This window comes from Arthrobotrys flagrans, assembly GCF_004000055.1.
Source record: "Arthrobotrys flagrans strain CBS H-5679 chromosome Unknown unitig_8, whole genome shotgun sequence".
Classification (NCBI taxonomy): Eukaryota; Fungi; Ascomycota; class Orbiliomycetes; order Orbiliales; family Orbiliaceae; genus Arthrobotrys; species Arthrobotrys flagrans.
Window position 1 is genome coordinate 1,964,930 of NW_027137553.1, and position 19,877 is coordinate 1,984,806.

The 19,877-nt window shown below is 44.1% G+C and overlaps 3 protein-coding genes across 3 annotated transcripts; all 3 read right to left on the reverse strand.

Moving 5' to 3' along the window:
* Nucleotides 1–7,068: 7,068 nt before the first annotated feature.
* DFL_007075 (uncharacterized protein) lies at nt 7,069–9,015 on the reverse strand (the record flags this gene model as incomplete). The annotated part of the gene is made up of 2 exons (XM_067636601.1): nt 7,069–8,155; nt 8,228–9,015. 2 exons carry the CDS (start codon nt 9,013–9,015, stop codon nt 7,069–7,071), a joined length of 1,875 nt encoding a protein of 624 aa, XP_067488201.1.
* A 4,160-nt stretch (nt 9,016–13,175) lies between these two features.
* Nucleotides 13,176–13,463, reverse strand: DFL_007076 (uncharacterized protein; the record flags this gene model as incomplete). Its single annotated transcript, XM_067636602.1, has 2 exons — nt 13,176–13,338; nt 13,411–13,463. 2 exons carry the CDS (start codon nt 13,461–13,463, stop codon nt 13,176–13,178), a joined length of 216 nt encoding a protein of 71 aa, XP_067488202.1.
* Nucleotides 13,464–17,818: 4,355 nt separating this feature from the next.
* Nucleotides 17,819–19,781, reverse strand: DFL_007077 (uncharacterized protein; the record flags this gene model as incomplete). Its single annotated transcript, XM_067636603.1, has 5 exons — nt 17,819–18,405; nt 18,657–18,715; nt 18,794–18,902; nt 18,972–19,661; nt 19,733–19,781. The coding sequence occupies 5 exons, from the start codon at nt 19,779–19,781 to the stop codon at nt 17,819–17,821; spliced, it is 1,494 nt and encodes a 497-aa protein (XP_067488203.1).
* Nucleotides 19,782–19,877: the final 96 nt, after the last annotated feature.

Here is a 19,877-nt window from a genome sequence, read left to right on the forward strand (position 1 = left end):
TATCCATTGAGGCTCTGTTATCTACTACTTGCAAGAAAATCTGTATCATCTGAAAATATCCATGAGTAGCTTAGATTCTCATCAGCGTGATGTACCTTCTAAAAAAGGATTTTGGAAACATTTATCCCTTCTATAGGAGTATAAAAAATGGCATTTTCGATACTCTGATATTTGAACACCAATTTGCTCTATAGAAAAGTGAATTTCTCATTATTGGAAAAAATTTGAGGTAGGTGATTTCAAATGCTGTTTTTTTTATGTACGTATTTGGCGATTGATTTACCAGTTAGTCGCTGGTTTATATTCGCCGACTTAAGTCTTTACAAGCGTCTGTACAACATGGAAAAGTGAGCGCTAACAAAATCGTGAAAAAGAAATGTTATTGTAATTTCAGATTAAGCTAGGCAGCTGTGGTTGAACGTTCAAATCATACATTTCTCCCGCCGTCAGCTAGTTGGGTCTTCTCGAGATTCTAGAACTCTTCGTTAGGTCGACGGCCTAGCTATATATTTTGCATAGCCCAGACCCCCTGCATTAAGTACTCGACTTCCTCAGCTTACTGGTGTCATCATTGCGACTTCGAGGATACGCCCGCCTCCAAATAAAGGGTTTCAGGTAAAAATTAATGGGGATACCGTAATTTATGCGTATTTCAATTACATATACAAGATCTGTGGTAATGTCACAATTATATACCAATGGAAAGGTATCAGTATACCAACATTTGGATGTTTTTATAATTATTCTCTGTCGAATATTCTATACTTCCTACCCTGAGATATCTGCAATTTAAAGATTGCTGACATTTAAATGAAAGGGCAGAAAGTAACCAGAGCAGCACTTAGCGCCTCTTACTTATATAGGCTAAAACGATACTGGTGTTTGTATTATACAACATCATCATATGAAGCAATGTGTGCGTTGAAAACTATTACATTAACCAATGAGCCTATGGTATTATAGCTAGTTCGTTTTAAGTTTCTAACTTTTCTTTCGTAATTTTCCTTTTCAAATTCAGCTTGGACTTAGTATCGAGGCAATTGAAATTCAAAAAGCTCTTGTTGCTAATCGAGCTTCATAATCATATGACTTCAACTTCAACCCGACAGATTCCTCCAAAAGCCAACAGTTTCAGCTCCAATTCAGACGCTGAAGTTGAAGGAAGGTCAAACCAACAGGAGGATAACAAACCTCAAAACCAGACAACTAAATTTTGAAACAACGTCAAATCAGGCTTAAGCTTAAGAAAAAGAAGAAGCGCTGTGCATAATTAATTGGTATTGAACCAACCAAAGAGGACCTATGCTTGACTAGCCGCCAGTGGCAGAGCTACTTCGTATCTTGAGAGTTAGTTGTATCTATGCTGGAGATCAAGTTTTAGGAGCACATCCTCGTGTCAAGGGGTAGAACCAATACAATTATTGCTACGCCTTATGTGTTGGATACGTTAACACCATGTATACCAGAGATCGAAATACGTACATCCCTGAAGGAACACTCCACCTCAACAGCGTCTTGACTCGAGGCTAACTGGAGATGCCCTTTTACCGTGATGTCCCGAAGTGTACAGTGTATGAATCCACTTGTTCTGATAATGTCGAAGGGTTACTACGTATGCCCATAATTTTTTTCCTCTACACCGCTAGCAAACTCGAGGCCGAGCGCGAGGCCTATAAGCTATTAAATTCGAATAATTCAAGTATAGATATCTAGATCTTAAGAGACATATATACTAGGTAGTTTAACAAATACAATAGAGATGCATGAATAACCACAACTCAATATCCCTTTTCGAAATAACTATTAGGAACAGCCATTGCAGGTGCATATGGAAGATCACACCTAAAACTCATAATCCCCTGATCTCCGAAAATCGTCATGTTCTCCCTTTGCACCCAACCCGCATGCCCATCTAGTAAGATACGGTTTCTACACTTTAAGTCTGTATAAAAGCTACAAGTGCACCCATGAATTATCCAATGCTTGAACACAACCGGTGATATCGACTCACACGGCCCTTTCCCAGTCCATTCGTCAATATCCGTTTTTGTATATTCAACATGGAAGGTATCCCCGCCTCCAGGCGAAAACCACAGCTTGCAGCTCGTGAACGAAAACCAGCCACTGTACTTCTTACAACTAAAGCTTTGGATTTTTCCTTTCCAGTCGTCGCCCAAATTAGTCGAAACTTTGTTCCTCATAAGCATATTAGGTGCCGCCACATTCTGGCATGCCGTATCGTGGCAGAATATACAATAACAATACCCGGACATGTAGATTTGCTGAACGCCGTTTTTGGCCAGTTTACCACCTATTTCATCGGGGATGTTATGACAGACCGATGATTCCTGGCGTTCGGATATTAGGGTTTTTTGATTGGTTTCTGGGTCGTAATTTGGGCCGAGCGGGAAACCCTCCCATGACTCGTAGTTATGCGTAGTAGGGAGGAATTTGCCTGCAAGCACCACGCCGGAGTTAGGTCCGGTGTAGAGACCAAGCTTGCATGTGCGAGTTAGGAAGGTTGCATTGCTATCCCAAATCTTTCCTTGTGCGAATAAGTCCCGGTGATTGAGAGTTGGGCTGAGTGAGATAGCAATGGTTGGATGTATTGGAGTTAGGAAGGTAGCGAGAATAAAGATTAAAACAACGTGGGTGCTTAAGGTAGGAAAGTGGGACATTATTCGAGGCACCATGTGAAGCTAGGAATATAGAGACCTCTACAGTTTACTACCAATTGAAGATAATAAGACAGCCAAATTGTATCCCCCGCTGACGAAATATGCAGAGGCATAATTACTTGTACAAATATACACATAGGATTGATCTTCCAAAATGTGATGTGTAACACTGGTACTAGAGTGCCTCCCAACTAGTATTCTACTTCGCCTCCCCCTTCTCTCCCATCTTTTATGACCTCTATCAAATTTACAACATGTCGACAGGAATTTCATCATATTTGGATCAGCTTTATAACTTTAGAACTTACTGCAAAACCAGTTCTATGCCGCCCTCTAGAATGACATCTTGAAGTTGGTCGCAGCCACCAATCTTTAGAATTCTTAAAATAACGAAGATATATAAAAAAAATAAAGATAAAGATAAAATAAATAAATAAAAAATAAAATAAATAAAATTTCTCCCACAGCCCGGGTGCGTAAATTTTCAAATAATCATGAAGCTGATTCATATTTCAGGATGCCTGCTACGACTTTTGTGGAGAAGGTATTTCGAAACTCGAACACTCTCCTTCATAACTAAACCATATTCATTTTGCAAAAATACAACATGCCACTGTGTTGCTAGATTCTAAAGCCTCGACGATCAACTAGAGGTGATCTCCTAGTAACGTGCTATAAAGCCGACACTCAAACGTGTATTGAAATTATTACTCCACATTTTAAGGCTAGAAGCCGGCGTCTATGAATCCCTACTTGAGTAAGTCCCCGGCTTCTAGGTATCTTAGCTCCCTTTATTGTATATTGCTGTCTCGAGGTCCTATTGAATCTTATCACCTCTATCAATCCGCACCAAGCGCCAGACCACGTATATCCATGTAAATCATACTTTATAGTTAAATATGGACTTGGGCGCCAGGTCAAATAAGAAAACGCAACCCAATACCCACGACATTCCGATTACAATTTCTAGACTAAAAATCTATGTGAACCGGAAACAGAAACAGAAGACTGCCAAAGGGACTACTCCCTCTAATCCCCGACTCGCAAGGATTTTGGGACAAATTACAGTACTACTGGGATGGGATTTGTCTCTCCAATTCCCGCAAGTCTGGAATTATGTTTCTACTCAGGAACCACTGTATTGAACACCGAGAGAACATTCTTCTGACACACCCGTCCAAAAGTAATGCAAATTAACAAAGAACATCTTTCAATAACCAACTTAATCCATACATGTTTCCTGGGAGGGTTACTCCAGGAGTCAATCGTCCAACTAGAGGATACCACGAACTCATAGCCTCCAAATAGAGATCAACGGCATGATCAAATCAACTGAGCTGTTCCCTTCCAGGTCCAAGTATCCGGGACACTTTATAACTCGGTTTTCAAAGAACCGAATTATGCTTTGTGACATAATACTTGAAAAGTGGAACGGAATACCTGCTCTATGGCTAGCTACAAGTTACCTTTCCTATCCATTACTCGACTGACAAACTAAGTCTTATTAATACGTTTACTTATACCAAATTGTGAGATTTTGTGTTTATATCAGCTGGCCGCAAACCTCTAGGCACATTATATATTCCCCCCACTATTTAACCCCCCGAATCTACGCCATAAACGTCAAAATGTCACCCGTTTCAAGATAAGACACTAAAAAGGTCATAAGGCTCCAAAATCCTCAACCTCAACAACACAGTAGATACAAAACGTGGCCGTGGTGTGTCGAAGGTACTTCCCGTGAGCTTCACATGGCCGACCCCATTCCACCAGTGACAAATCGACCCATAGCCACCCACTTTGTACCACCTAAATATATTAATACCAAATAACATGCCATTAGGATTCCCAGCTTTTCCCCGATTCAGAATTCTTGGTATCTTATCTAAACTTGTTAATTTTTTCGTCTTTCGGTTCACGAGTACCTTCACGGCGTTCGGTTTGACTTTGACATAGCGTTACGGGACGTCGACATTTAGTACTTTATATGCGCATCTCAAGCACACCACATGCCACTGTGCATACCTCATTTTGCCTTTACCTTCCCAGAGGCACGCCAGTCACATGGTTCCGATCCCCGGGCCATGCCTACCTGCTCTCTGCATGCAAGTCTAATATATATCACAGTCCCAGCTGACCATCTTGCAGATAAAACACTAGAACAATTTTTTTAAACGAAAGAACCAGCCGTAATTTCCCAGATCCTGTAACATGACTTTAAGCTTGACTGAAACAAGGATGCGCCAGAATACCCGCAACACGAGCTTAAGGTCGTCGTCTTGGCTAGGTCAACCCATAAAATACAACAAAATACCAAAAGCAGGTGGTTATCACATATCCAAAACTTCTACCATATGAGGTAAAAAAAGTCATCACACTAGTTTCTAACGAAGCGAATCACCGCTCGATAACAGAAATCCCGAATATCCGGTAAAAAAGGACAGATCTATCACCTTACATATACCTTGCTTTATATAACATGTATCATGTACATACTAATAGTAAAACTAGATTAGTGGGAGATACCCGCGGGCGTTAAGGAGCAATTCATCCGGTCGTCTTTCCTATATTAGCTTGGTATGGCGATATGTGTGTGATTGTGAAAGCTCCAGTCGACATACGCATGGGGCGTTTACCCCACATGAAAAATGTCTCAACTCGATCCTAGGATTCTACAGATCGTGAAAGGGAAGGCAGTTTGTGGCTTCATGAGCTTACCACTGCGCTACGGGGAATTTGTGATAGGGATATATTCATACATGAAGGCCCAGACTTCCTATGGATTGACTATCAAATATCAATCCTGGTGGATATATATTCAGGATCATCGCCCCTTTCTTCGCCATAGCTTCACTTTGAGAAGAGCTCGTTAAGTTTGAGATATGCATATTGCCTCATCATAGGAAAGTAAATTTTTCGGATGTGTGAATGGCTCTCTTAACTACATTACATACATCTTTTGTACGAACAAATAGAATTGTAAGAAATAGGAAAAGGAATAATAGAATTACAAAGGGAAAAGAGATTGAAAGGATTGAACAAATGAAATTCGTAGGTCTTCGTCAAAATCATTATTAGTGGGTCAGAAAGCAAAGAGCAGAAAGGCCAAGCAAAAGAAAACAGTGCATGCCAGAAACAAAGATCTAAAGAAGATTCGTACCAGTCATCATATTAAGCAATTATCTAAAAAGTCAAAAGACATTGCAATGATCCAGATTACCACACCATGCAAAAAAAAAGAAGAAAAAAGCAGTAAGACCCAAGGAAAAATGCTAAAATGTACACAGCGGAAAAAAAGGAGTTATGATCCCCCCACCCTTTCAGCACCCGTTGAGAAGAGTTACAGAGGAAAAGATTCTTTTTTTCATGTTAAAAAAGCCTGAGGATATGCAAGAATCAAATTTGCCCCACCCAGTTTGAAGCAAAAGATGAATTTTTTAAATTTGTACAGAGGAGCTTTCACCCGTTTGGATCTGTTTTATGACGAAGGATCCCACCTTAATGTGACAAAGAAGAGGTATAAGGAAAGAAGAGAGACCAAAGACGATAAGAATCCGTATGATGCATAATGTAACAAAAGCCGGCCCTATAAGTAACATGGAAGGAAAAGAGGAAGGAGAAGTAGATATAAGGAAATATTTGAAGAAAACGAGAGTTCGATTTGGCGTGGGAGGCCGGTTTGAAGATTCAGAAATTTTTTAAAATTTTTTTGTGGGGTTTTCTTGTAGAGGAAAGTAGAGTCTTTGTATCTGAGGAGAAGAGGGAAGAAAAAAGAGGAAGATCGGTGGTTGTGGAACCCATCGGCAAAAAAAAAATAAGAGATAGAAAGCTTTCTGTGACGAACCGGCGTAGTTTCCTTTGCTGCTATAGTTGTTTTGCCTGCGGTATGCTCCATAGGAGACTTAGTAGTAAGACCGAAAAGAAGAGGGGTGCAAAATGGTCGAAGACATTCTGGTTGTAAAGAACAAAGGAAAAGTTGAACTGAAAGTGAGGAAAAATGGAGGCGCTAGACAAATATAAAATGACGATGTATGGCCTTATATACTGGTCATATAAAAACAAACGACGTAAAGAACTTCAAAGCATGAACTCATATAGCATAAAGACGCATAAAAGGCATTCAAAAAATCACAAGGCTTGCTAAAGATATCACAACGTAAAAAAAGGCTAAAATCAATAACACCTGCTAAAGACCAGAGTAAAATCACAAGCGATAGACAAAGGAGATGAGTAAAAAAAAATTCGGAATGTCGATGATACAGGCTGTGTTCTGTATCCAAGACGAAGGTGCCCTAAGGCAAGAGGCTGTGATCAAGCATCAGGATTGACCGTGAAGTCTATCTTCTGATGTCTGTCGTAAAGGGATTTATGTATAGATGGTACAAGATGCTTAAGCAGACTCAGCACGAGCGCTTTGAGCATAGGCAGCGAAGCGTCGAACAACCTCGGCATCAACCTTATCCCAAAGAAGGGATCGGGTGTAGACCTCAGCGACGGTGGGCTTGTTGTGACCTTTTCGGAGAGCATTCAAGGTGGCCTGAAGGTTTTGACGACCCTCAGAGGTAGTATACTCTGGCTCGCGAAGGAATTCTTTCGACGTAACCTCGTCGTACTCTGCAGCAGTCAGCATCATGAGTTCCTGAGCTTCTTGCGCACGAGTCTTCGGTTGTTCGAGGTGAGCATTGAGTACAGCCAAAGAGGAGCCAAGACCGATGAGCTGGGAAGATTCAGTCTTTGGAACAACCCAGGCATCAGAGACCTGTTGAGTGACAGAAGGACCAACGGAAAGCTCGACATTGCGTGGATCAGCAGTGGCGATGGTGTTGGTTGGCTTAACACCAGCATCCTCGAAGATGGTGTTCAAGACAGCAGCCGAGGCGGTCTGAAGTGGTTGTGGAACTGGTGGGAGAGCACTGCTCTGAGTACCCTTCGAAGCAACGAAGGCACCAAAGAGCAAGAGCAAGAAGAGAAGACCAGAGGCTGGCTTCTCCTCCTCCTTGATCTCCGAGATCTTTGGAGCGAGCTTGACTTCTGAAACGTCTGGGACGTTGAGGAAGTTGTTCGCCTCGTCGTTGAAGCTTGGTGGTTCCCAGAAGGAATCGATTGGCATGCCATCGAAGGTGAACTCTTCGGTGTAGTTGACACCAGAGGGAGACTGAGCATGCATGGCAGCCTGGTTGAGTTTCTCTTGCATGAGGTCGAGTTCCTGAGCGAGGAAGGTGTTCTTCTTTCGGAGCTCTGCAGTCTCCAAAGTGTGCTTGCGAACCATCTCCTCGTTCTGGATCTGAGCATAGTTGAGATGGTGCTCGAACATCTCTCTCTCACGCATCCACTGGGCTTCCTTCTCTATCCATTCATTCTCGCGGACAGCCAAGGAGTTCATCTTCTCCTCGAGTTCAAGGATGATGGCGCTGTGAACCTTCTTCTCTTCTTCAAGACGCTCAGTGTGCTGCTTCTTGCGTTGCCTGGAGTCGAGACTATATAGTTTATACGAGTAAGTATATGTGTTTAATATAAAAATATATGCATAAAGTCAGGTGGTAACATACGCTGCTTGTCTGTTTCTAAGAAGTCTCTTTTGTTGCTTAAGTTCTTTGATCTCGGACTCATCGGTAGACTGGGTGATGAGGGCATCGATGTTCATTAATGTCCTCTCAGCTGGGATGTCGAAGCGGGCATTCTTCTTTCGGATTCCGTCCCTTCGGATGTGCATTGGGGAGTGAATTCTTAGTTGTGGGCTGCCAGGTCGGACAGGGGCAGTTGGCTTCTTGATAGCATTATTTGTTGGGCCATTGGAAGCAATGTTCTGTAGCTCGTTGGAAGCCTCAGCCTGCATAGCTGGAGCAGGAGTAATGGCAGGAGCGATGGGAGTCTCAAAAGGTTGTGTCGAAGGTGTGAAGCCTGAGAAGTCAGCAGCGTCGAAGTTGAAGTTCTGAACCTGACCACCAAAAGCAGCCTGGACAGGAGTGGCAGTTTCTGATCGGTCGACCATGGTATCCCAAGTAGCAGCGGCACCAAACTGGGAGCCGTTGGCCTCCATCTTGACAAATGGGTTGTTCTCAAAGCCCGAAGCCATAGGAGAAGAGTCGTTCATGCCGTTGAGGAAGTCCCAGTCTCCAGCTTGGAGTTGAGGGGAAAATATGGCTGCGTCAGCCATAGAAGGCCGCCTTGTGTCGACGGGAGATTCGAATGCAGATGTGTCGATCGTGCTCTCAAGAATGTTATCATCCAAGATACTCGAGTCATCATCGTCATTCCACCGTCTCGACATGCCGGCCTCGGCTTGTAGGAGTTGTGTATTCCTGTAGTAGTCTTGCATGGTGAATTGGGTCGCCATCTTGGCTATATGTGTGGATGTGTGTATGAAAAGGGGTAATCCCTATATAGATGAGTTATAATAGTCGTAGTAGTCGTAGTAGTAGTGTCGTATAGTATAATATATCCCTTATACTTTAATATATATAACCCAACACTTGAATCCTTCGAGGAGATGTTGGAGTTTTGGTGGATGTGTTGCGATGGAGGTCTGAACAAGATGAGAGTGGGAAAAGAGGCTGGGAAGTAAACGAGGAAGAAACAGGCAAGAATATAAACTGATGACAGTAAAATAAGAAAAATAAAAAAATAAAAGAGAAAAAAAAAATAAAGAACTTTGCGTGTGTGTAAGAGATGATGATAAACTGAGGATAACCTGATCTCAAGTAAACTCTCGTCCTTGAAATGCTGTGGTAGTCAGTAGATATACTAGAATCGAGTCAACCGTCCGGATTTCCCAGGCAGTGGATCTGATGCTGTAATGATATATCGTATAAAAAAAACACTCCCTTCGGTGGTGCTTCTGTATACGATCCAAGTGGATAAATATCTCTGTAGTATATAGTATTCCTATGAATATGAGGAAGAAGAAGGGGTGAGGGAAATCTACAAACGGATGGGCAACCGCAGACAATATATCGGGCCTGCTACTCTCTTCTAGCTAGCCTGGTCCTGCTCCTCTTCCTCCCAAACAAAAACAATCAGAAGAGGCCGAAGAGAAAAGAGCAAGCACACTGCAGGACGCAAGCATAGGCACACCGGTCTCAAAGCTTGGTCTTGGTGGGAAGCAGATGGTACTTCGGGTTCCTCCCAGCTGCATGCCCTACCTTGTACCACTGCAGGCGTGGGTGGGTACCACCCCCATCTCAAATTTTTTCCCTCTGATTCCACCGTATGGGAACGAGCGGATGGGAAAACAAACCAATGGCGACGCAATGCCCAAGATCCCCGGCATCAAATGGGGGGAAAGAAACGTCTTACCCTGACGGGTACTCTAACTTTTTGTGTGAGGGATGCATCCTCTTGTGCAGCAAAGCGAGAACCAAGAACTGGCCATGTTCCTTCCCAGTGGGAGGCAGCGAGCGAAAGGGAACTCCACTCGATGTCTCTCCCTGGTACCCGTCGCCGCCGGTAAGAATGGGGAATTTCTAACAGTTATCACCAAAAATGCTATCATTGGGCAGATGTCACATTCAAACACTCAAAAGTTGGGGGAGGCTACTATCATTATGGGAGTCAAGACGCTTCATCTGCCTCTGTCCTCAAAATACATCTCCCTTGTGACATCCTGCTTTGGGAGGAGCACAGCTTGCTGCTTTGACAGGCGGGTTTCGGTTCTTGAACCCCAAGGCCTTCTTGTCCATAGCAGGTCCCCACTTTTCCTTCTTTCCTTTTTTTAGAGGTACTATTTTTTAGTCTTTTAGTTTTTTTTTTCTTCTTTCTTCTTTCTTCCGAGGGAGCAAAAGAGAGCCTAGGAAGAAAATGTTTCGCTCCTGTGAGCACGGGAAGCTAACTACAAGCTTTGTAGCTTCCTCGGAAAGAGCTACCATTTACTGCTAAAAGAGGAACTTTGAAACCCATCTATTCACAGCTTCGACCGAGCTGCTGTTAAGATGTTTTCTACAAAATTCTTCAACAGAAAAAAATCGACATCAAAATGCACATCAAAATATTCACTAGCAAGGACTCGGGCTGTATCTCGCAGAATTAAAATGTTGAGGAGGTACAAGAACTCTGCTTTTCTCGCGTGGGGCATCAAGATCGAAGAATCGCCCATGGGGTCCGCCAGGCGCCAGTGGAAACACTCTATTTGCCCTATCTTCATGCTGCATAAACATATCGCCGCAGACTACCTAGTAGAATGGATAGGCATAAAGACTTAAAAATAAAAAAATAAAAAAATAAAAAAAGAATCAATGCCCAGGCCCGTTGATACTCCGCCGTCCGGCAGTACAAGAGATGTACCATCTCGTGGGATGAGAAAGTAGTGGGATTTCAGGTATTATTAGGCTCTTCAAAAGGTTTTTTTTTTTTTTTTTGGGTACTTCCAATGGCAGAAACCTCTCTTGCCCTTTTCCCCACCCTATGCTCGCAAACCACTCGCACCCAGCATCTTGACATCAGCGAGCCATTCACAGCGAACGTACGTTTGCTCCCTGCATAATAATCGATATATCCATGCAATTGCTTCGGAGGTAGCAACTTTGACCTTCGATATAAGAGGAACTAGGTTCACTCGGCCGTCGTCCAAAAAGCAGAGAGTTCATCCATACAGATCGAATCTCTTGATCCGTTGGAATAGGTTGTGCATGATCAACCGCTTTTTCGATATATCAAATACAGTGACAAGCCCGAGATGGGTTTCGCTTGCTATATGTTCCCATGCCATGAGGGGTTATTGCGATTTGACCAAGCTCAGCAGATAGTCATCCAGCAGAGATCTTATTCGTCCCTTCTCGAAGGGACCCCCCATACTCATATTTTTGGCCATCCCGCTCGACCGCGCTCTTCTCCTTTTCAACGGCATGATCTTGTTGAACCCACAAACCAAAGGGCAACGGAGAAGGCAGAGAGAATGGACGAATCGAGGTTTCAAACGATAGACATCCAAGATCACACCGCTCGCGTAAGAAAGTGTGAATGATCCTCAAAGCACCCCACCATGGATCACCCGGTCCGAGGCTGGGTTAAGGATCGTGTGGTCTTTTGTTTCAGTTGTTCGATGGTAGCAGTTTACTGCTTCTCGAAAGAAAAGGCCTAAAGGGATCCAGCAAATAGGATAAGCTTCTTTTTTGGCAATACATCGCCATTATAGAGAAGGCTGTCACGCAAAAGGCGCATGCTCAATAGGAACTTAATTTTTTTTTTCAGTCTTATATTCGTTTTTCCTTGGAAAAGGTGGGGATAAGGATTATTTTTAATTCTTTTTTGGCAAAAGGGTGTGGTACTTATGAGCTGGCAGAACATAAGCCCTGCACCTCCACACAATATTCCCGGCTTTCATAGACATCTGGACAACCTTCCTTTAACTTCCGTGCCTCATATCACCGAAAAAAACTCGTGGCGCGGGAAGTCAAAGAAATAAGGGTTCAGATGACGATATTTCTAATATCAGCGTTTTCGATATTGACAGACGGGATATCCGTGATACAAGAGACGGGAAAACAAGGCGAGACTTCGTCGAGTCTAGTCATTTTTTCTGTTAAAGAAAAGTGACATTGACAGCGAAGCTTCTACACCATGTTCTTCCTGCTTGCTAATATCCATCCTCGGTCACTTGTGTGAAGGGCAAACCCGGAATCGATCCAAGCAAGGGATCGAAAGGCATCGATCGAGTGAAAACCTTCAAGAGATATCGCCTCCTTGCTCCTAAATGGGTAAACAGAGACGAGGGCTGAGGGGCTATCGACGGTCTTAAGAGGAGGAGCCCTCGACGACAGAGCGATAATCCAATCCTCTCCTCGAGTTTTTCGGATTACTGCGTCCTCGGATCCACTATCACTTGTTCGTTTGCTTTAGCTTCAGACTAGAAAGCACGCACTGGCTTTCCCAAAACTGCGCAATCTGCAGACATGAAGATTGTTAGATGTGCGCGGGAGCGAGTTAGGCGATACCGGAAGGGATCCAGATACGTCTACTTTGTGCTGCAAAGACGGGAGCTATGGAGCGGGATTGCCTTGTGAATCCAATCCGTTTGGTTTTCATCCCATCATTGAAGAAGCCATCACCACCATTCATCTATCCACCCATCCACAACATGGTGGAGTTGGTAAGCGGCCTCGTGAGCCGAAATACTTTATGCAACAGCGGCATCCGCATCATGTTTATGAATAGTCGATCATAAAACCCGTCGCATTATCCCCCAATGCTTAATGGGCATTCTTTTCAAAAGAAGCGCATTAAGCCATGAGAACTTTTTTTTTCACTCAGGTTGGTTGATCGAACCGACCCAGGCACCCGTGCTGTCGCGTTATCACGCCGAGACATGAGATGTCTCTATGTAACGCCAGGGCCTCGGGATGGAGGGAGGGGCGATGCGTTGAGAGGAGTTCTGGAATCCTGGATCTCTCCGAAACTGGCTACTAGTTAGGCTCAGCAGCTTTGTTCCCACGCGGCTCAGACGGAGCGAATGGTATGGTGTGCAGTATCTTGGAGAGAAGGAGGTCCGAAGAGACCCTTTGATTAGGCCTTCAGCAATGTAAGGCCAGTCGCGCTTTGGAAGCTAAAGGACCCAAAGATCGGATGCCTCCTCAGCGACTTCGGAAACGTGATCTCACTCGTCAGGCGCGAGTGGAATGATTCCCTAGAGGGCCAAAGGTCAATAGAACTTCTCTTTTTGGCCCTTCTATGAGACTTTAGCTTCTCGAGTGAAAAAATTTTCATTGGATAGAAAACCGGGGATGGAGGGAGACCTTACAAGAGCCTTCTTTGTTTACCTTTGGCCGACGGCCATGGGTCGATAGTCTGCATCTCTTGTTCGTTACATGCAAGGTGACTGTGGGCTGCATGCAAAGCATATGCACGAGGTCGACTCCATGCCGAAACCTTTGCACCAGTGAGATGTTTAGGTAAGAAGGGAAAATCTGAAAGACGACAATGCTATTGCCGGAGGTTGAGGCCCATGCCCAGATAGACCAAAGGGATGGTCTAGGGGGGCTCCACTTTTTTTTCTTGGAAGTTTATGCGTCGAAGACCAAGCCAGGAGATTCGCAACTTAGCGCGCCTGCTGGAACTCGAACCGGCGTGACTTGGGGACTTTTGCCGAGGAACGAATAGACATCTCCAATATCAGCCTTTGTTTTCGGATTCGGATTCATTCATATTACATTCAAGGACTATAATAATAACAATTCTAATTGATTTTTTATCGCCAAGTCCCAGCGTTTTTTTTTTTTTTTTTTTTCCGAGTGAGAAAGAGCACAAGCTACTGCAGCGAATAAATTGGAATGCAACGATCACCCTTCTTTTCAAGTTCTGAGGCGAGTTTGAGGTCGGAATAAACTTGGCTGGGGGGATGCGAGTCAAATTCCAAGGTTCCAGAGCTAACGCCATCCATGAGGCGGTGCGACTTCCATCGGGACTTGTTCGCTGCAAGATCTGGCGTTCTTGCGGCTTTAATCCCTCAGATCATATCATATGGACGACAAAATGTGATTACGCTCATACTATGTCATTAATTTTCCTTCCGGATTCCACTAGCTAAGTCAGCAGTCATAAGGCCACAGAAGATCAGTTGGAAGAAAATATGGCAGCCCGCCCACTAAGGTTGAACTAAGGTTATTGGGGTTGATGCTAAATTTATAAAGCTTGTGGTTCGATCTGGCACACTCTCAGTGAAGCTTGAGAGTCTTTAACTTGACAGTTCCCCTCAGGAAATTCGCTTTGTTTCAGGTTTCTTAAAGCATGACCATTCGTAACCACACATTGGGCAGTTGGGTCACCTGTGGCAGATGCTAACCATCCTGGTCCCAATTACTTACTATTCAGTTCGGATCATTCCTTCAGGAATACTCGATCAATTATTTGAATGTGACTGCGCACATACTAGTATACTATATATGTACATTGTATGTACGTACTGATGATATACGCCTTAGAATTTGAGTAATCCTTGAAAGGCGGAGAGGTACAATCGACTTGATCGTTTGAAGAGAGCTCGAGGCTAAAGCTATCTCCAAGCATAGATCGTACATACATACATGAGGGAAAACAATTCCCCTCTCGATCACACATTAGAGATCCTAGGGAGCTGCTTAGCAGTTACTTAGTCGAGCATTAATATCTTACACTGAATACCTACGTAAATACCCAGCTCGCTTCGAGGCTTCTTGCTGCATAAACCATCCACAATGTCTTGAAATCATGTACCATATCAATCGTCTACATGCACACCGGTCTACCCTCCCCTCGGTAACATCAAGATACCACCCCGAGGCACGTTCCTCGCCCCGCTCCCCGTTCCCAAAGGAAGCTAATGTAAAAGCACGTAATGCCGTTCCCCTCATCAGAGATTTAGGAAGTTCAGATCAAAGAAAAACAAGAGTTATCCCAAATTTTGGGATAAATTCGATACGATTACTGGATTATCAGCGGGATGAGCTGTCCTCTCGATAGTATCTTAGATCCCGTCTTCCCGCTCCGTAAGACATATGGCTAGGTTGCTACACATTAGAACTAAGCACCTCTAGTTAGCGGCTATTCTCATACTAACTTTATAGCAGTAAGCCCATGCTAGCAGGACGAAATTATCAAATACACCTCGGCAGCACAGCCAAACGATGGGTCGTATCAATTTTTCCAAAGAAAGAGCACGAGCACCAATAATTGGAGTTCTGCTCCAAACCCATCCAAGAAGGCAGGAGGTTGGGCCAACCATGACAAGAATGTGGGTCCGCAAAGAAACTGTATGTAAGACGGGGTAACCCATCGACCTATCGTAGACGACTGATGCGTTGTCATTCGGCCTGGGATTGGTCGACCTGCACAAGGGGGGTCCCGAGGCTCGGGAAGAGCAAGCAGGCTGAAGACAAGGAAAATCGTAAATTCCGTCGAAGAGGGTCCTATTTCGCGATCTTTATGCCAAATAATCCTGGGATTACATCAAAACTACCTCGATATCCACTTTCTAGCATAACGCCGTGAGTTAGAACGGGAAAATTATATCACGAACCTTGAGCATAAGACCGAGAATCGAAAGAACGCTTAAGAAATTAGGCAAAAGAAGCAATTTATCGGTCTTGAAACCCCTCTCCAAAACGTAACAAGGACAACGCAAAACCCTATTCGATCCTTTCGATCTCAAACATGAAAACACCAAGGCTGCAGTCCGTCTCCTGCGAGGCCAGTCCTTTCCCGCCAACATATCCAGTGACCGACCCCTCCTGATAACTAGCTTTCCCCGCGATCTCAAATTGACTATCAGTAGCAAAAGAGGGAGTTTTGTCAAATCAAAAGCTGTCTCGGAAGCACAACATGAACCTACATACATACACATACATATACCACCCCGAAACGACAGAAGGACAACAGTTACATCATGGATCCGGCCGCATATGCGTATATACTTTAAATTTTTATTCTTTAAATTCATTACATATTATAATTTAAATAGCTCTCAAGGATAGGCCCCAGTGCAGATACTGACAGTTGTAGCATCAACCTAAAACCGTCTTTTTGCATTAGTGGCTAGCTTAAAACGTTTCCTCTATTCTGCACACAATTCTTAGGATGAAACCTCATTTCTTCAGATACATGGTCTAGACTTAAAACCGTAGATGATAACCGTGGGCCGTTAAAGACTTCAATGGTACATGCACTTCAAAAACGTCGTTGTACTTCTAGATCCATCCTAATGTACCCCTCCCCAAAGTAGATATCGTAGGCAATTAGTATAATCTTTCAAACATCATCTACCCTCGAACATGCCTATAAGCTACTGATACACCCTATCGGCTCGCATTATCTTACATGTACATACCGTTGGCATTACCAGACATATGCCGACACATGCTTTTCAATCAAATCCCCTCATTCCCCTCAGTTCAAATTCCCAAACTTCGGTCAGATTTTCAGAGAAAAAGAAGAAAAATGACATATCGTATATCACAACCACCGATGAAACCCGATCAAAATTTCCGAAGGAACCAGCCGGATAACCCTAGGCCTGAGCCTCTTGCAGTTGAAAAAAATAAAATAAAATAAATAAATAGATTAATATCCTAGTTTAAGCTTACAAACACAACATACATAATCGTTCCACTCGTCACCCATGTCTGAAGCTGTCATAATTCACCATCATTAATATTGTCGACATCATTTTTTGACAAAAGATATTTTGATTCTGTATACGTATCGAATCCGACTTTCAATTAATCAATTGGGCTTCAAATCAGCAAGCTTGCCCTCTATCTGACGGTCCAGACTTTTCGCACCCTTACTCTGGCTTTCTAAATCGACCGAAAACCCCGAATTTTTTTCAATGTATTACTTTATATAGCAGTGAAACTGGACCTCTAAGAGGTAGACATATCACTACGCTTACTCGACACCTTTCCTAAAGTATCTTTTCCTCGACTGGCCTGACAGTTGCTAGCTTTGGATGGTCGTATCATACTAACATCACAGCATGGTTTTACATTTGAACCGATTGGAACCAAGAACTTTTGCATCTCATTACTATTCTCATTTCATATTCTTTTGCTCTCTTTCTACCTAAAATGTTTCAAAATCCCGCTCGATCATTTGCTTACAAGAAAAATTTCAAACGGAAAATATTTTCATCCATCTTGAGATCGCCTTTCAAAACACCATGCCCGATATTAATAAAAGGGAATAGGATTTGCCAGACGTCCTGCACGATGCAGTCCTCTGGAAACTACATAAGCGAAAAACCAACATTGAGACAATAGTAAAAGACAAGAATGAAGTGAGCCCCTTCAACGGCGAACCTCGGGCCTCAAGCTCAGGGCCTCGCCGTTGAATTACACACATGGGAACGGAAAACAAGGAAAGTGAAGGAAGGGAACCGGGCCGTCAATGAATGGGTTATTACAGATTCGGCCAGAGCTTGGTGAATTCGAAACCCCTCAATGCCCGGCTACGGTGCAGGGTACACTGCATTTTGCTGCTACTTCGCTACTGCTATTCTTTGCAATCATATTTCAAACTTCTCCGGATTAAGAATAGCTGCTTCTATATATGTTGACATTAAGCCGTTAAAAAAGCCATCTGCTTTTTACTTCGCTACTTTGCTTTGCTGCTTGATGTAAGACGATCAAGGGAAAAATTTGTATACGATCCGGTTGGCTGCTTTTTGTCGGGATGTTTCAAAACCGGATGAAATCCGCTTGTTGGGAGACTTCGTGGCCGTCGTCCGAGGTTTGCAAGATTACCTCGCTGTCACTAAAGTAGTCAGAGTCTACATCGTCACTACCGAATTGGTCGTCTTCCTCCTCTTCGTCTTCTTCATCCTCGTCGCTGGAGACATCGCTATCGCCGTCTGCCTGTTTTGCCTTCGCAGCCGCAGCGGCCGCTGCAGCTCGCCTCCTACCAGCATGCTCGATATGGGGCAGCTTGCATGCTTTATCATTACAAACACCTTTCGCGTCGAAGTCTGGACACTCAAAAACATGTTTGTCGAGGCAATCGGCCCCTTTGTCGCAGTACCCCTCTTTTGCAAAAGGCCGGCATATCGGCGCGGATGGGTTGACTCTGACATGAGAGTACTTGCAGCTCTCATTGGAACAGTTACCTCTTAGGAAGTGAAGACAGGCGGGAACGCGATGGGGGTTGGGGATATGTGAGAGATCGCAAGAGTCTCCATCTGAACAGTTGTTTTGCAGAAACTTAGGGCATATCGCCACCCTGTCTGGGTCATGAACGTATGGACAAGTATTTCCTCGGACGCATTTACCTAGATAGAGTTTTTTGTTCCCCATCATAGAGGGTGGCATAGTCAGTCAATGGTCCACGTACCTTTGCAGCTTCCCCAACAACTCAGCATCGATGGTGTGCCAGAGCATGCGCAAGGATAGCTTCCGATAATCGCAAATACGGATAGTCGCCGCTCAGATCTCCTAAGACCCGACACGTATTTTTGCTCGCGATAACGAATGAGGAGAAGAGAAAAAAAAGAAAAAAACAAGGACAAGAAAGAAAAGATACCAGTTGATGTGAAAAATTTGCAAGGTTTCGCAATTTTCCTTTTTGCAGGTTGATCGCTCCTTCATAGGTTGATCGAGTGAGCCAAACTTGATTCAAAAATGTGGTGTGAAATTGAACGGGGATGGTTTGCTACTGACCGCTGTTGCCTCCGAACCACTCCCGCTCTCCAAAGATTGCCACCCTTGCTTCGGTAGAAAGTGACACCGCCGACTACCGCCGTCTTTGGAGTTGGTTTCTTTGCATCGTCTACTCTTTTTGTTAGCTTCGCTGTAGATAGCAGATAGCATCGCAGATAGCAATCCCAAGACCGCATACCTGAAACCTTTACCAATTTGCTTCCATCGATTGTAATTTTATATCTCGCCCCATTGATAACGATCTCATGCTGATAAGTAGCCACATTCGTTGGCTTAGATTTGATTCTTCCAACAGTATTCACAATGCCATACTGCTTCGACCCTTGCAGGAAACTGCGCAACTTCGCCTTCTCGCTTTCTTCCTTCTTTTTCAGCTTGTCTTGACGAGTCTGTTCTATCGCCTTCGCCCGAGTCTGCAAATGTTGGTCGTACACGGAAGAGTTGATGAGTTGCATATGTCGGTCACGTTTTGCGACCCAGCTACCAGAGTTAGGTGCTGCCGTCGATCCGTTAGATCCTGGTGCAGGCATTGTGACCGCATCATTGGCATCGGTCATGATTTCGTCGTCGTCGGTTCCGGTGGTTGGTGTCTCCCCTCGGGAGTTGGTTCCACTCGCCGGAGCAGAGTTGTTTAGAACCAACGTCCGATTCCTATGCCCGGATGGCATTTGTCTCCCGCCACGTCCACGGCTCCGATAACTTGTGGCTCCACGAGTTGGTGCCCAGGAATGTCCCCGATGGCTTGCGTGATGAGCATGAGGAGGGGGATATGGTTGATGCCTGGTGGTGGGGTAGGATGGTTGTTGATGCTGAGGTCGTGACGAAGATGCCGATGACGCCACAGAAGCTTTGTGACGATTTATCTGACCTGCGATGCATGACAAATTAGGCATGATAGTGATACAAAAACGGCAGGACTGGGAAGGTTCCGGGACTCACCAGCCAGCTGGCTGATTCTTGCCAGGAGTTCGTCGTTCTCGGAGGGCATTCTGGGGGTTCGATACTGGATTTGTTCGTATGTATGCTATATTACACTGCACTGCTGATGGATAACGCTAATAAGCGCACATACACGATGCAAGGA